An 18,276-nucleotide genomic window follows, 5' to 3' on the forward strand; every position below is an offset into this window, starting at 1 on the left:
GCACTTAAACACCCCAGATGCCCCTCCCTACTCCCCTTTCCCCACCATCTCTTCTCTCCCTACTTCCATCTCCCTTTTACAATAATATCACTTAAGTGATGTGCACTTTCAGACCCCAGAACACTTTTACCTATTCAAAAAACTGCACATACCTCCATAAAAGCCCTACCATCGCTCTGCTCCCTGCCCACCGAGTCTCTCCTCTCCCCTGCTGCTCTATATCTCCTTAGCAATTTTGGAACATACTCTCTTGTGCCTTGAAAGTATTTGCTTACTAATCCTAATTAAATGTCCATGATCTGTATGAAGCGCGCTTGCGGTCTGGCACCTGTATAAAAGACACCAATAACAAGGAATTGCCAACATGCTGCTAGCACTCTGTAAAGTAAGAATGCTAAGCGCCGCAGCAGGACTGTTTCAGTCACAGGCTTACAGCTGAGCATCGCACTGCCCCTCTTGTGTCTTGCTCGGTAGACAAATTAGCCGTGAGCACTGCACCTTGCTAGGTAGCCAACCAGTCACGGTGACAGGCCTAATATTGAGGCGGCAACACCGTCTAGCACTGCAGAAGACATGTGCTGTTGGGCAGTATGGCCGTCAGTGTGAAAGTCCCCCTGTGGTGTGTTATGAAGGCCCAGGGGCTTGCCCCCTGGCTGCTTCCAGTTCCTTGCAGTGAGGGGAGACCCAGGGAGGCCTAACCGCAGCCTTAGTTACATATGGCTGCGGGGGAGGCACCCCCGCTTCACAGGAGTAGCAGCACTATCCGTGACATCACAGCAGTGGAATACAGCATTTGGAACTTGTGTTTTTTGCATAATTGATCAAATATAATGCGCTTCCATTTTTCATTCTAACGTAACCAGTTTTTTCCACAGGTGAATAGTAAGCAGCCAAATTCTGTCCTAACTTGGTGTAAACAATTGCTTCCCTTTTTTATTTCTGCATCTTTTCAGATCGGGCCAGCGACTTGGTCCGCTACGATGGGCGAGTTCACACGCCTCACTTGGATAGGCTTGTAAGTGCAAGGAGTGTAAGTCCAACAACCGAGATGGTTTCCAATGAATCTGTGGATTACCGCTCTACGTTGCATGAAGGTACGTTTCATGAAAGGACAAAGGCAGTGACTGTGGCAAGGGAAATGTGCACAAGATCACACAGTGAACCGCTTTGAGTCAAACATGCACACGGTACCAAGACACATATACACTAAAGCCCAGGATGTGCAAGTAGAGTGGGATGTGAATACAAATATATGAAAAGGGATGTGGGGTACGCACTTAGAAGCTCCTTATGATTACTAAGAAAGTCGGCAAGCTCCTTACCCACAATTGCTATTACAGGTACTGACAGCGCTAAGCCCATGTAGAGGGCAAGCAACGACAGGATCTGTGAGCTAACACCCTTTATGGTATTGTATAAGGGAACTTAATTAAAATACTCACGAGAACGAGAAATACCACCTGAAATGTCAGCGAAGCCCACAAACCCTGTTGATCAAACAGGTCCCCAGAAAGGCTCGAACAGCAATGGGAGGATAACTTAATACATCAGACTCCTGACAAGGGGCAATTAGAAATAGTGATTAAAGAATAGTGAGGAAAACAAAAGCATTCACACAGGAGCTGCTATAACAGCAGACCATACCTAATAATCAATAAGAAACAAATGGAGAAGTGCAGGGGAAAACCTGGAATAGGTTCCAAAAGAAAGTAAAGGAACAGGAGCAGGGAAAATGAAATTATAAAGGCAAAACCTGCCCCTCCCCATCCAGGGAAAAAAGGCAAAATGCTAAATCTATAAACGGGGAGAGACTAAAGGATCAAGGATTCACATCAGAATATGGCAAAGTCAACGAAATATAGAACACAGGCAAACTGGGCTGCACAGAAAAAGGAAAGCACTGGAAAGTGCTGCCTGCAAAACAGAGGAAGACAGAAAGGGAATCCAGGAAGCAGAAATCACTAAATAGAAACTCAGAACTCAACACTAAGCTAAGAACCAGGAACAAGGGCCTAGTCACAAACAGGAACACTGCATCAATGACCAGTGCTGGACTGAAGCAAACTGAGGCTTTTAAAGCTGCTTAACGAGCACATGCCTCTGGTGTGCTGTTTGCTGCACCTGCCAGCCACAGGTGTAGCTTATTCTCCACCCAGCCTTGTCCTGCAAGGGTGGAGATGAAGCAGTGGCCCAGGTATTCTGTGAAGCGCAGTCTTTTGATTAAAGCATCATGCGGGCTGCCAAAAACCTGGAATGGATCCGGAAGGGAAGTAGCATGGAAAATCAGGATTTAACGCTCTCAGTTCACCACAGCACTATAGCATAAAGTTCGGAAGGAAAGTCCCAAACCCCAAATCATACCCCCAAGTGGTGGGAACGGGAGTGAAGGGAGCGAATCGGGACAGTACGTGGTGCGGGTTATCCACCCAGCATAAAATGTGAATCGCTATACAGAAATATTGGGTTACGTTCTTCAACCTTCAGCTTGGGGAAATATGTTTAAACAGAGTGGCACTTTTTTGGGATCTCCCTGGCTTAAGCTTTATGTTTATTTATTTATTTTTACATTTGTAGAGCACACAAAACCCACAGACATCAAGGTGCTGGTGTATCATCGTTGTCTTCTTGTCTCTTGTGGTCGGCACCCATTGACTCTCCAGATGTCTTGCACTACAGCTCCCATCAGCCGTAGCCCAACATTGATGTGGGGAATTGTGGGAGTTGTAGTTCAAACCAATGTGGGGCTAATCTCTCCCAAATCCTTCTATGCTGCTTCACATAGGTTCCCCGTCTTGAGCTCTTGGCCCCAGCTGCTGAGGAAGAAGGGTGGATGCAGGAACTGGCCACGTCTTGTCATATTGGAGGGAAAAGCCTCTTTGTAGGTGGATTCTGATTAATATACACAAGCCCAGCAAGGAGGTGCCCAGCTCTGCTAGAGAGCTGCCCCTCTGAGTCTGTTGGAAACATTACAGGGTGCTGAGCCTGACAGCAGATTCCTGCTTTCTCTGCCTGAAAATGACATGTCTTTATTTATTTATTTATTTATTTATTTATTTATTTATTTATTTATTTAAGAAGGCATTAGTGCAGGCGTGCAAAGCACGTTACCCCCCAGATGTTTTTGACTGCAACTCCCATCCGACCTAGCCTGCATGATCAGAGGAGAAGGATCATGGGAGTAGTAGTCCACAAGAACGGGGTGGGGGGGGTCACAAGACGCAGTAACCAATGTATAGCGCTGCAATTGGAACTACACTCAGCCCTAGAATGCATACAAATATTCCTCGCAGGGAGCTAGGAGTTCGAAACGCAGTTTTTGTAAAACTAAATGGAAAAGAGTCTGCTGGAGCAAGGAGCACATAAAAGCAAGTTCTAGTTATTTGGGCTTTTTCCAACTTTAAAAGAACTCTTAAAGTGAGGCCCAAAGGCGAGTGCGCCCCTTTCCATGGAAGAGATACAGCACAGACATTGTGTGACTGCAACTCTAACAGCAACACCAATGCATATCACACCTGAGTCACAAAGGTGTTACTCTGAACCTTGACCTAAAGCCCCAGAGGGCAATTTGGTTCATACAGATAAATACTGTTGCATTGTTTTTGTATTGTATTGTTTATGTATATAGCGCCTATACACAGGAAAGTGTTTCAAAGCGCTATGAAGAACTCTCGCTTACTACTACTGCTGGGGTCTGTAAACCTCCTGCTCTACAGACGCTGAGGACTACGACTCCCATCGGCCATAGCATGCATAGTCCGTCAGCAGCCTCGTGTGAGTCGTAGTGCAAACAGATGTGGCGAGCCACATGTGCCAGAAATGCGGGAGCATGTCAGGGTCACTCAAGTTGTCTGAGTTAAGAGTAAGTCAGAGCTACTTTGAGTAACTTCTTTGTGGAACGGCTGCTGCGGTTTCAACCGTCCTCTGTCTTGGTGGATACACAACAACAGGGGGACACAGTGGGCGAAGGCAATGCTTGGAACGCATTTTGCGCCTCGATGCCCATGAGCTGTAGTGCACTTTACAAATCCAAAAATAAAAATAATAAAAACAGCACACTGTTTCCCACCTTAAAACGACTTCTGATTCATAGAGATGAGGCCTACGTCACAACTTGTGCGTATGCTGGCAAGGGGCGTCACCAAGGGACCCCGCAATAGTCTTCCTTTCTTTTAACCCCTTAAGTGCCAAGGACGAGCATGCTTGTCCGTATTGCATAGACTTGCATAATAGCCTGGCAGTTACGACACCATAAACATAAACCCTGTCCATGCGGAGGACCTATATTTCCATCCTAATTTCTTTTAGCATCAGTGAAGCCCCCCTCAACGCTGCCCATACGTTGTGATCATTTTATTTATTTATTTATGTATCTTTAATACACTTACGGCTTTCTATATACTAGATGTAAAACATATTAAAAAAAACATATATGCACAACACATAATCCAAACAGTGTACAATAGGAATATATCACTATACTTTAAAAGATCTAAAATCACAATTTAAGATCAATCATCATTGCATGTTCACACCTTGAAGCCCCTCAATGCTGTCCCATAAATGTTGATCATTTTAAGTGAATAAATGCCCCTTGTATATAGTTGGCGGGCCGACCCGCATTCTAAAACAGGACTTTGCAAACGTTGGCTCTCTGGAGGTTTTGGCCTACAATGACCACCATGCCTAGCCAGTTTAGCCAATAATGAGGGATTATGGGAGTCGGAGTCCAAAACATCAGGAGAGCAAAAGTTTGCAGAACCCTGTTCTTAAAAAAGTGTTGTCAAACGCTTAGATAATAAAGCGACTGACAGCGGTCATGTGTAGCCCTTGCTGTTTAAGTGATAGAAATTGCTCTTACCCGTTTACAAGCAATGATTGTACTGTGTTTCCTTGCAGCTGTTGGGGAGGGGTGGTGGTGCACTGATATGATATGATAGGTTATTTATGACACGCTTAATAGCCAGAGGTTTCTAAGTGCAAACCCAGTCATCGGACCTGTGTTTCTCCGCAGTGTCTTGCTTCCAAGGCGAGCGCATTTCGTCTGAGCTATCCTCCCGAGACAACGAAGCAATGTTTCTTTTGGGGAGACGGGGGACACCCAACAAACAATTAGGATTTGATTGGCAACATTCAAATGCACTCATGGAAAAGTTAAGGCCAGGTCCAAGGAAGGCAAAGTGAGGTCCTGACCCCCATAGCCAAAGAGCCCCTGCTCTTGTGTCCCTGGCACCTGCGCACTTGAGAAAGAAAAGTGAATTACATCCTTGATACATATAAAGATGTATTATGCAAATCAGAGGTCTGAAGCCTTAGGCTTTCCAGATGTTTTGGACTACAGCTCCCATTAGCCCTGGCCAGACTAGTTAATGGTGAGGGATCATGGGAATCGTATTTCTCTACCCATGAAGCATTCTAAAGTGAAACTTTATGCCGGTCACGGATCCATCCCAAATTAGCAGGGAGAGGCAAAACACACAACCGGCTTCCCTTCAGCCGGGCGAGGGGTGCAAGAAGCTTGCCTGGAAAAACCACCCAGGGCTGGACTGGCCAATAGGAAACTCTGTATATTTCCCAGTTGGCCTTTCCGCCCTGGGCTTCTTTTGTGTGCTAGCCTATTTTATTTCCACATTTTTTCATAGGGAAAGGGCTTGGGCTTGCTGAACATGTGTAATTTGGGGCCAATTTGAAAATGATTTCCAGGGCCTCTTTTGGTTTCCAGTCCACCCGTGAAACCAACGCAAGGGATTCGCCGAGATCAAAGTATTGGAATGAGGGCTCACCACGACGTGCCAAACCAGATCAGATAACATCAAGCGCTAAGCATTTTCCTTAATCGCTTCCTCACATTTTTGGAATATTTCACTGCTGGTGGGCGTATGTTATGTGTGTTGCCCCAAACTACATTATCTGCGGGAGTTAGAGGACGTGATTCACCTTTTTGACATTTCCCCTGGTTGAAAATTCACTTTTAAACAAACAGAGCCAGCTAGTCAGAGCTTGGCAGCGCTCATGAAGGTGAACGTGAAGTACACTCTGCCCTCGCCAAAGGCCTGCCCAGTTATTTCAGGGTGGGGGGGGCGGCAGGCTGCAACAGATATCCAACCCCCCTCCCATTGGCTGGAACGCCTAAGCGGGCAGCTGTGCCTGCCCATGCCAGGCAGGATCCTTGGCAGGCTCACACAAGTTGTTTTTCATTGTGAGACATGAGTGTGCCATGGCCCTCGGTGCGTGTTTCAGCTCGTGAGGTTGTTGTGCAGTTTTTTGCCATGGTTACAAAATGTTGCTTGGAAAATGAGTGTATCTTTTTTTGCTTGCAGATCAATTTCCCAATACTTCGCAGATCGGAGTGTGCCGGCAGCCCGCGTACCCCCACACCGACCTCTCCCCGATACTGTCCAGCGGGGAGTCCGACTTAGCCAGCCCCTTGCTGCAAGCCAACGTCCACATCGATTTCAGCGCGCTCAACCCAGAGCTGGTCAAGGAAGTGGAGCGCGTCGTGATTGGCGCGGACAGCCTCCTAGTCCATTTCAATGAAGTGATTGGGCGAGGTACGTTTTTTCAGTCGGAAGTGGCGCGTCATAATTTCCCAGGAACACGCTACCCTTAATAAAGCAGACACAAAACTAGGGACGCACCTGTGTAACTGTGCAGCGTTTCGCCTACACGGGCTCCTGATGCATCGCCGTGGCTGGGGCTAGTCAGGGTGGGCCCTTGCAGGGCCCTCAACTCAGGAGTCCTTTCTGGAGACTGCCAGGGGTTGGCCCCAGCTAGCCCCGGCCCACATAAAGCCCTGTACATAAGCAGATAGAAAAGTGAGTTAGAGAGTGAGCAAGTAAATAATCCAGTGAGTCCATGTCAGTTCGAGGAAAGGACTGCACGAGCAAGTGAACTACTGAATGAGTCGGCCAAGAAATGCCCAAAGTGAGTGAGTTTGAGAGTCAATAAGGAAGTGATTTAGTGAATGAATGAGTAACTGAAAGTGTGATCAGGCACATTGGTGAGTGAGCGAGCAAACGGGTAAGTGCGTATGACGTCAGGCACAGAGCGAGCTTATACGTGGCACAGCTACAGGGTGACTAGCCCTAATTTTCATCCATATGATCAGTCAAAGACAAACAAAGTTTCAATTCCCAGGTACTTTTAGGAGTCCTGTCTCCCTTGCAGTTCTACTCCGAACAAGTCTACAAAACCAATGCACAAGACACATGCCTTTAAGTTCTGCTAGAGTCACGTGCATTCCAATGTATTGAGGGACCTCTGAAATAAGCAACACTCGCTTTATCTTGTACGTACCTTATATGTATGCTAGTGAGTCTTGTGAGGTACTGTTCTAGTGCGAGTTAAGGTTTTAGTTGTAGTTTGAGGGAGTGTGTTTAAATTTCATAACATTTCTTAGAAGAACACACGTTTGCAGTGCAAAAAAGCAAAACCCGCAGGAATCACCCGCGGTGGTTTCTAAAGCAACCATAACTGTGCCACCAGCATCATAAAACAACTGTAACCTGCCCTCTGCATGGTAACGCAACCATGACTACACGGTCATGCCAAGGAGCTGCTGCGCCGCGTGAAGTAACCCGGGGGCCCCATGGAAGGCCCGTCGGTCACTGGTCATAGTCTGCAGCCATGACCAGTGGCAGCTTTGTCCTGAACATGGCTTTCGGTCATGCCCTAGGAGACACCAAGCCACCCAGAGTGGCCCCTGGCCATGGTCTGCACCAATACCCAGGGGCCACTTTGCCTCGCGGCATGACCCAGTCCCAAACAAGCTACCCAAAGAGGCCAATGGGCTTGGACGGCAGCGTTTGTTGACCATTTCCCTACTGCAAAGCCTAATTTGCAAACTGCAAGACTACAACTGCAAAACCTACTTCATAGACTACTTTGCATACCCACAATGCATAGCTCATGTGGCTATGAACTGGAGGGGAATTTCCATTGGTGGATATTGGGTTGGGCTGTGGTGTGTGTGACCTGGGAAAAGGCTTAGTTTGCTTTCACAATTCATGCGGGGTCCCTCAAACTTTTATAAACCCACCATAACTTTGCTGGTGCGTTATAGATGCCTCCCCTGCATGGAGGCCCGTATTTGAGAACCCCAATTGGGTCATTAGTATGAACGCGCACATGCAGAGTTCCTGTCACCTCCTTGCTGGGGAGCTTCCACGACCAAGGGCAGGCCAGTCTTTCCTGGCTGAGTTCATGTGATACTGTTGTGCACGTGTGTGTGTTGCACGGGCCCACAATAGTGTGATCTTGTGAGTGCCAAGTCACCATGTACACTTTATCCTTTTCATGTTTCAAACAGGGCATTTTGGATGTGTTTACCATGGCACTCTCCTGGACTATGATGGCAAGAAGGTCCACTGCGCCGTGAAGTCCCTGAACAGTGAGTAGCGCGGCGGCCTCATCTGCAGCCTGAGTTCATGTTTACTGCTTGAGAGATGATATGATATGATGTAACATTTATAACGTGGCTGTACACAAGTGTTTCTAGGTGTCACTGCTGTGAGTCCTGCTATTTATGTGCTCAGTCTACAGCCGATCACCAAGCGAACGCAAGAGCATATCGGTGCGTGTGTGTGTGTGTGTGTGCATGCATGTCTAGGCAAATGTAGGAGCTTGAGAAGGCCTTGTTTGGCTGCGCCCATTTCGTCCCCTGAAAATGTCATGTGATGGCTAACGAGGGCAAGCAGAGCGGAAAAGAACTAAGTGCTGATTGGCAAGTAAACAAACGCCTCAAGTATGCAAAGCATGTAAAGATTTGGAGATGCATAGATGTGATTAGCTGTTCCTGAGAGCTGCTTCGCGCGTACAGAAGCTACGCGCCATTTAATCGGTCTGCAGCAGATATAGTTCAGATTAGAATCTCCGAGCCACTAAAAGCTTGAGCGGGGCCACACACACGCAACTTCTTACTTACCTGTGAAGAAGAGGGGTGTGTGGTCCTGAAAGCTACCCCACTCTTTAGTGTGGGCTCCTAGGTGAACTATTGCCTTACAGTGCAGGTAGGGCGGAATGGCACACGAGGAGGGACACAGTCTGTAGGTGTTGCTTGGTTATGTGCCCTCCTATTGCCTGGCCTTGGCCATGCCATTCCCTGTGGCCATTCCCACCCATTCCTGCCCCTCCCTGCCCAAAACACCTCCTCATGGGAACTCTTTGAGCTCACTTTAATCAAGCCTTACCATCAGGTTTTGCATTCACAGGGTCTGCCCGTGTTTGTTCAAAGCAGTCTTCTGAGAGTTAATGACTTAGTTGGAGTTGTAAACAGGCTACTGGTGTAATAAAAATGTCTTACCAGGTCTGCCTTCAGCCACTCGATTTATAAGCACTCTGCACACCCTTCACTGAATTCCTGTTTTAAACATGCATTGGCAAAGCCAACATTTTTGCCTTGTGCATACGATTTAAGCTGTTGCCAGGACTGCAATTAGATGTCCAGGTCCTCGCACCATTTTGCACCTGCTACCAATAATGGTAGTTAATACCGCTACAGCTGTGGCTGGCAAGTGACTTTTCCCATACCTACACAAAAGCTCAAATTGTTGGCATTGCTAATGCTTGTTTGGTTCTAGTCTCAGGCGCATAACTGAGGCCCCTGCAGCCCTTACTGTGCAGCGGGTCCTCACGGCTGAGGAGGCAGAGGTTGTTCAGAAGCCTACGCATGTATCTAGTAGGTGTCAAAGCAAGCACATCGCAGGCAGCACTTTCAGACAGCAAAAGGTCCAAGAGACATTGTATTATCCATTGCAATGCAAGAAAATACACCAACAGAGTATCCTCGTCTGGCCAGCTGAACCCCCAAAACAGAAATACAGACCCTTTTCATATCCTTCAAGGGACCCTACCAACAAAGCACATTCGATGACCTCAAGACTATGGCCTTGCTTGCAGACTGAGAACTGCTTACTCCGTACACTTCTCCGCCTCAAGACCGACCATCCCCTCTCTCCATGGGGCCATGCACTGTATCCCTCCCTACCTCGTCCCACTGCACCTTATAGGCCCCGCCCCTTCTGGATGCAAAGCATCATGGGTTTCATGGAGGCCCAGTGCCAAGGTTTCCCTTGCTTGCTGCTTAGGTGTGTTACCAGTCAGCGTGTTTATGCCATTAATAACCTATGCCATGGTCTGCCACCATAGAGATGAGACTATTTTATCATTTTTAATGTTTTATCATGTACCCTACTAACGTAAAACACTCGAAAGTGCACATAGGGGGAAGACAAATTCATAGAAATAGGTGTGATTCCCCTGTGCGGCCAGGACATAGGGAGGAGTATATTACTTATTTGCTATCCTACTCTCACCACTGTCCGCAAGGGTGTTCAACCCACAGCGCTTTGAGATCATACCAATGGTAAAAAAGCACTATACAAATGGACAATAACATAGCATAACATGTAGTATGCCTAAACCTCTCTGTGGCAAATAAACACGAGAGTGAAAAGGGATCAGGCAGTATACACGCATGGTACAGGGACAGCACACGCATGAATTGTAATGCAACCCGGAATTAGAATCAGAAAACAGTGCAGCGTGAGAGGTTCTAAAGCAAGAGGAGGGTGTTGGGGACCTGCTCTGGTGGACCAAGCATTCGGAGACTCTACTAAGTGCGTCGAGCGTGGCGTTATAAGGGTAGGTAGGCACTTAGTTTCTCCAGCCATTGCTTCAGGTCTAGTGGGAGCCCTCACAGCGTTTTGCAGGGGCCTCCACAGTGTGTGTTATGCTGCTAACTTGTCTTGTTTTCCAAATGTACTATATCACACCTTTGCGCGGTTTCGCGCGTGGTATCTGCTTGCGCTGGACCCTGATCATCAGGGAATGGTTCTGATGAGGTGTTTCTCTCCCTCTGCAATTTCCAGGGATTACAGACATAGACGAGGTGGCCCAGTTCCTGAAAGAGGGCATTATCATGAAGGATTTTGTGCACGCAAACGTGCTGTCCCTGATGGGCATCTGCCTGCCCAATGAAGGCTCTCCACTGGTGGTGCTGCCCTACATGAAGCACGGGGACCTGCGCAACTTCATACGCAATGAAACCCACGTAAGTCTTGCGCCTCTGTGTGTCGCGCAACCAAGAAGTCTAGCTAGAGAAGACACGTTTGGAAATCCTTTGTGGGCAATCCTTGTCTACTCTTTCGTTCAAGGGTAGCCAGATGTCACCGTCCTGCTGTTTTGGCCTGCAACCCCCATGATCTCTCGGCACTATCTATGCAGGCTGGGGTTGATGGGAGCTCTAGGCCAAAACACCTGGAAGGCTGTTTTGTATTCACAAACAATTGTGCTCTTTATCTTGTATGCCTGTGGCCACCATTTATTTATTTATTTATTTATTGTCATTTTTAGTAACGCGCCAACTCGCCCAAGGGCCTCTGGGGTCCCAGAGTGCTACGACAAACAAAAAGGGTTTGCCTGGGATCCAGTGGGACCTAGGGGAGGACTGGCCTTACTGCCCCGCCCCTTCTAATTAGGATGTACACAGATGCCTCGCGGCAAAATTAGACACTTTCAGGACATATGCGTCCAATAATATCATGTCTGAAAAAATATAATCTATTTTAACATTGACCTGGGCAGCCACAGGATATGAAACGTAGTGCCTTGAAGCCATTGAAGCAAGTACACCCATCCCCTGCCATACTCTGAACTTGTCGGAAAGACATTGTAGATGTCTGTGTATCCGTTGCCCTAATGCTATGTATGAGTAGTGCCAGGCATATTCCATACCCATAATTCCTTGCAGGCCAAGCAAATGAAATTACAATGTGGCCAGAACAAATGTTGGCACTTGAACATTAGTCATATTCAAACAAACATAAAACACGTGGACGATAAGTCTGAGGCCCTTTTGCAGAGCCCAGGTAGGAAGATTCAAGGTTGTCCAGTAACAGCCAAATGTGCCATGTGGCAGACATTAGAGTCATAAGTGAGGAAGGAAAGCTCAGTCGCAACGCGTTTGTCTCGGAAGCAGGACAACGCAGTGCACCTCAAATCCCCATCCCGCGCTTAGAAACCACTCGCTGGTATTATGCGTATTATAAAAATTACAATTATATTTAGAAGCCAGAAGTGTGATAGCATGCATTTATGAGTCATGGGTTTGGAGGGAAGGTTATTTGGTTAATGTCTGCAGGCATATGTTAGACATTCTGTTCATGGACACAGATTTCCGTACTTGCTTTTAACCTCTTGAGGGTGTATTCTGTTTTTAGGGTTTTTAGGTTAAGGTTGTGCTTGCACAGAGTGTTGCTGTAAGTACGCTATTCCAGAAGATCGAGACTAGTTAGTGTAAGTTTGCTTTATTTAGAGAGAAAGAAAACCTACTGCGGGTTGTGCCTTATTAATTCTTGAGATGGTGCAATTTGTCTGTGTGTGCTGCTAAAACTCTTCTGAGTGGCACCCAAGGGGAAGCTGGGCAAGCGCGCACAGCACAGAGGGAACATTGCTCCCCAACAGTCCCCTTCATCATTGTCTGGGGCCCGCAATGGTGCCTCCCAGTATTAATGGAAGTCTTCCCAATCCCTAGTGACGGGGCTCGCTCAGTCCAGAACCAGATGCCCCCATGGTCGATGAGAAGTCAAAAGAAGAAGAGGAGAAATAGATCCCTTTAGACTTTCATCTCAGAATCTTCATAGTCTTGGGTTCCTTTCATGTTACCAAGATCTTAATTGGATGAGAGAAGGGCAGTGGCATTGTGGCATTATCAGAACCTATATTCATTAATTCTGGGGTACCGGTAAACATCACTTAACCGTGGTTTTGGGGCCCCCTGCAGCCTCTAAATAGCAAATAATACCCAGGAGGGAAATAGGGGTGCAGAATTAAAAACAGGAACAATGTGGCTCTCCTTCAGTGTCTATAGAGTGTACTTCTAATTTCAGTCCTAGCATCCATTTACAGAGAATCTGGACTCAGGCTGATGGACCAGTCTCCACCACCACTCCCCCCCCCCGATTCTGTTTAGCCTGCCCCAATGGCAGCAGTGACAGTCCATCTAAATACGATGCTACTTTAAATGCATACAATGGGGGTTTCAAATCCATCAAGACACCTGGGTAGGACTAGGGAATGATTATTTCTCTTTTAGAAATCCGAAAGTGTAGCACACAGGCTCTAACCACCAATAGAATCCTGCATGCCAGGCGTGTCCTTTGTTCTTCTCACTGTTTCCAGCTCTCTAGCCAATCGGCAAGCCTGAAATGCAGTCTTTAACCACCCATAAAAGCCTACCTCCCATGCTTTTATTTTATTCCTTTCACTGTTTCCAGCTCTGTAGCCAATCAGAGATCTTGGAGTAAGGACTTTAACCATCTCTAACAGCATGTATTCCAAGTTTCCTTTTGTAAAGTGTGTGCACTGGGCCCTAGGCAAGGAGGCATGCAGAAGCCCTCCCACAGGAAGCCCCCAGCAAGGCTGCCCTTTTCTGCCCCTTCACAGGCCCGTATTAGGAACAGAGCCCTTAGCATGAGACTCTATTATGTGCTGAGTGACCTTTCACCTCGTTAGACTTTTTCGGCTCAGGAGCTCCGACTTTGGCAGCGGTAACTTACCACACAATAGAGCACTCCAATGCGGTCCCTAACGCTCTTCTCTTTTGTGCAGCTTCCAGCTACCAGAGGACTCTATGAAGTAGAAATTAATCCCTAGGCACTGGAGGCGTGCAGCCCTCACCCTACCCTCGCTTTCTTCCCCAGTGATGTAGGGTTTGCGTGGTAGGGGGATTTTACTACTGTAGCGGGTGACATTTTGCAGCAGGTGAAAAAGATGGGGGAGGACAAAGTATCAAGAAGTATTATTAGTGCTTAGCTTAGGTAATTCTATTTCATAATTGTTTCATTCTTTAAAAAAAGCATGTCTTATGCCATTCTTGATTATCAATAATCAATATTTTTGCCCCGATTGTAAAGATTGCACTTGTTCGTATATATTTCAGAATCCAACCGTGAAGGATCTAATAGGATTTGGGCTTCAAGTGGCGAAAGGCATGGAATATCTTGCCAGTAAAAAGTTTGTGCACCGAGATCTGGCGGCCAGAAACTGCATGTAAGTATTACTCTGGAAGGCGATACAAAGGGGTAATAGCAGCTTTGGGGTTTAAACCTGTATAGCCGGCGATTTAAGGGCATGCGTCTCACATGAGACCAGCCTGCACTATGCAAGTTCAAATCCCTTGGCAATTCCAACTCAGCATTTCATCCCTTTGAGGATGATAAGTGATAAATTGTGTGCTATTAAATTGAGTGATGATGACACCTGATTCTCAGAGCTAGCTTCAACCTGCCTTCGTTCCGACATGCCCATTGAGTGAATAAGTCAATATTGCTAAGATTGTCTGAAGTTCGTGGTGAAAAACATCATTAGCACCCTTACATTGTTTAAAGGTTTATTTTAAGAATGAGTCTGTCTCAAAGTCAGATCCAAGTATTAAGCATAGACAGTGTTAAATAACGTTCTCTATTAAAGTGCTTTTATTTATTGAAATGTTCTGAGGGCCGACCGGTGTTTCCGGCAACTTAGGCTTTACCAAGGCTGTTTGTTTACTACTGGTAATCCTGCTTCTTTGTTGACTCATGAAGAAAGCTTGTGCAACTATCAAATTTTATTGTCCCAATTCTATTTAATTTACATCCTAAAACAATGTTAACAATGCTTTCGCCCGAAGCATAGTAAAGAAACTGCCCTACTTGACCTGAAAATACAAATGGATTCTATCCACGGTGTGGCAAAAAATAGCTATCCTTCTACTGCTTGACATCTTGGCGGCTTTTGATCTGTTGATCATAATATACTTTGTCACCACCTCAGCCAGCACTTCCACTTCTCCCCAGAGGCCACCCGGTGGGTCACCTCCTTTCCTAATGGCTGCACCACACAGGTCTTCATCGGGGACTCAGCAGCGGATGCCACCTCTGTACCACAGGGGGCACCTCAAGATTCCTGCCTCTTGCACACACTGTATAATACCTACACCAAACCCCTCTTTGACCTCCTCGACTCCAGAGAAATAACCTACACTGACTTTACGGATGCTACGCAAATCCTTATCCCTCTCTCAGGTGAGCACACTGTGGATTCCATTAAAATCAACTCTGTCTATTCCACAACCCAAAACTGGATTTCCTCCCACAATCTATGCCTAAATTACAGAGCTCCTTGCCATAGGCTCCCCACACCAACTCAGGCACCTGGATGCTAACTTCTCCTCTTTCTGTATTTTTGATACCTCTATCCCAGTACTCAAACATATACAAACACTGGGTGTACACCTTAAGGCCGAGCTGACCATGACCAGCCATATCAACGCCCTAGCCGCCTACACTACCTACACAGCAAGACTCATCTCGCTGAGTAGACAGATCCTCTCCCCGAGTAATTGCATCCCACTTGCGCAAGCACTGATCCTGTCGAAACTTGACTACTGCAATGTACTTCTCATGGGCACTACCTCCTCCAACATGTCCAAGCTCCAGCTACTCCAAAATAAAGCACTGCGCTCTGCTCTGGGGATCAAATGCTCAGACCTCATCTCGACCATGAGGTGTGAATCCCACTGGCTCCCCATCAAAGCCTGCATGGAATTCAAAACTCTAACCGTTGCACATCGCTGCATGGACAATGAGGCTCCCCTGTACCTGAACAGCTGCATTGATTGATTGATTGATATTTTATTTCTATCGCGCTCGTACACACGTGTTTCAACATGTGAATATGTACCAGCATGTGAACTCTGGTCCAGCTCCAGCGCTTCAAGAAAAAAAGAGCAGGCGGAGCGAGCTTCTGTGTGACTGCCCCCACACTCTGGAACGTGCTACAATCACACATTAGAAACGAGCAGTCTTTCACCACTTTAAAAAAAACCGACTCAAGACATGGTTGTTTAACAAATACAAAAAATCGTCTGACCTCAGTTTGCACACGTTGGTCTTTCCTACTGCCTACTCTGCTCCTTATGTACGGTGCAACGCCGTGATACCTTCGGGTGTGGGTGTTTTCATAAATGTTAAAAATAAAAATAAATAAACCCTTTCCAGTATGTTGTCCGAAAATATGGAGAGCATTTCCATATCACATGTGACAGCGAGCCAATGGCTCTTCCATAGCAACAGCACAGCTCCAAAAGCCTAAACCGGAATATCTTACTAGTGATCCAATTTCCTAAATATAATCCTTGTTTGCGTGAGCCACAATATCAGGTCTAATTTCCCCCATGCTCCAGCTTACATACTCTGCCCCACTGACCATCAAGGAGCTGGTACCACACACCATCCCCTGTTAGGCTTTTCCTCGCCATCTCTTAGGTTCAAGCTTCCACTTGTAGAACGTACCATGGAAGAGGTCGAACGACTCGTTGAGTTGATGATAGCAGTGAATATAGCTGGGGAGGAGCAGCAATCCCATTGGTTGTCCTGGAGACTGCTCTTTCCGGTATCGTTTTTTCTCACGATTACCCAGTTCATAGTTAACGCTCGTAAACTCAAAATTGACCATTCTGTGGTCAGCCCAAGTGTCCCTCATCCTCAGGGCCACTGCCCTGTACCAACTGTGGCAGTAGAGCTTAGCCCCATGAATTGCAGGAGTAGGTTTCCCCTATCTCATGGGGCTGCATTCTTTGGATCTCCAGATGGTTTGGACTACAACTACCACCAGCCCTAGCCAGCATAGTCCATGGTGGGGGATCATGGGAGACATATTCCAAAACATCTGCATAGCCGCAGGTTGCATACCCCTGCCCTATATGGATTTCAATCAAGCATCAAGATATTGGAACACAGGTCATCTTAGTAAGGTTTCCACACTTTTGTCATGTATGCAACTACCAGCAAACAGGAGACCTGCCCAGGTTATTTGTCCTTTAACAGCAGCACATCTAGTGGATACTTTCAACCATTACCCAAGGTAGTGTATCAATATTGTTCCCTGTAGGATACTGTGCAAGTTCCAGAGGCCAAATACCCCTCAATGCGCTGATTTGCATATTACTCACAAAGGCAGGCAACGCCACGTAGCCACTTAGCCAAACACGAAATCCCTAATCGCCTTGTCCATTTTGATGACCCCCTCGTTAGCAACTGCAGTGGTACAGTCAGGAACGTGCAAAGAAGTCTGGGCAATATTCACATCTTCACTGCTCTAGATTTGCCCCAGAGGGTCAAAGTGGGCTTCTCCCACCATAACAGATCAATTTTGAACTTGGTCTACAGGAAAGATACACCTGACCTCCCAAGGGATACTGACCCCACAGTAGCTGATGCTATCACAAGGAATGCAGTCCTGAAGAAGCCCCTTCTGCCACCCCGAAACAAGATTTTGAAAGCACGAAGGCCTTAGACTTTGCCCAGGGCATTTTGTATCCAGATATGAGACTATTTCTTCAATCAATGCGTGAGGGGATTCCTAGCCCATGCTGTGCCCGCCTGCATGACCAACATGTGCCCCCACTCCCATCATTAGGCCCTAGACCCTTGCATCTTGTGTGATTGCCGCCAACTGCAGGACCGTATAGTTTCAATCGATCATATTGTACGAAATTAAACCGATAGCAATTCTATCATTTGAGGTTCGATCCTTTTTTACTCGCTATTTACACAGTCTATATTTTACTTCCAAGCCCTTCATATAGACTCCATATGTCCAGCTCGGTGCATTGCCATCTGCTTCCTGGGTGCCATTGCCATCTGATCGTCTTACTTGCTCTTCCAGTGTCTATACAAGTGCAGTTAAATTCTTTTATTTCTTCTGCGATCTTGCTTTTAAGTTATTTGCATTTATGTCAAGACAAATTAACTATGATATGATATGATATGATAAGACATTTATAGCGCGCCTATACACTAGTGTTTCAAGGCGCGACGAGGCAAGGGAGGGGAACAAGGGAAGACAAGACAACGATTTTACTAGGCCCAGTGGCATTGAGATCGCGTTTTGTTACCACAGATGACATCATCAAGTATGCTACTTCTTTCATCACCCGTTGGCCCTGAGGAACCCTGATTGGAATGTTCATAGATCAATAAACCATGAAGTATACACTAATAAGTGCCCTTGCCCCCAACCTGCGCCGACTCATGCCGTGTCCGCTGGCAAGCGCATCCACACCGCACACATCTACGAATCCCCTATGTCTTATAGGCTGGAATCCAAACTCACAGCACAGGACCCCAGCACCCACAAGACCAACATCAGCACCAAGCTGGCAGCAGTGCCGCTTTACCCGGGGGCAACACAACACCAAGTCCAATCAAAGACCGCCCCTCAAACTACCCAACAAAATGA

The 18,276-nt window shown here is 46.8% G+C and overlaps 1 protein-coding gene across 1 annotated transcript in view; it reads left to right on the plus strand.

The window, feature by feature from the left end:
• Positions 1-18,276, plus strand: part of MET (MET proto-oncogene, receptor tyrosine kinase) — a 281,825-nt gene that overhangs the window by 248,124 nt on the left and 15,425 nt on the right. Inside the window, exons 14-18 of the mRNA XM_069627931.1 lie at positions 954-1,094; positions 6,318-6,548; positions 8,306-8,386; positions 10,866-11,047; positions 13,937-14,046. Of these exons, the coding sequence (XP_069484032.1) occupies positions 954-1,094; positions 6,318-6,548; positions 8,306-8,386; positions 10,866-11,047; positions 13,937-14,046 (745 nt within the window). The remainder of the gene's footprint in view (positions 1-953; positions 1,095-6,317; positions 6,549-8,305; positions 8,387-10,865; positions 11,048-13,936; positions 14,047-18,276) is intronic.

Source organism: Ambystoma mexicanum, chromosome 12 (genome assembly GCF_040938575.1).
Source record: "Ambystoma mexicanum isolate Mex_15411 chromosome 12, UKY_AmexF1_1, whole genome shotgun sequence".
In the NCBI taxonomy this organism is placed as follows: Eukaryota; Metazoa; Chordata; class Amphibia; order Caudata; family Ambystomatidae; genus Ambystoma; species Ambystoma mexicanum.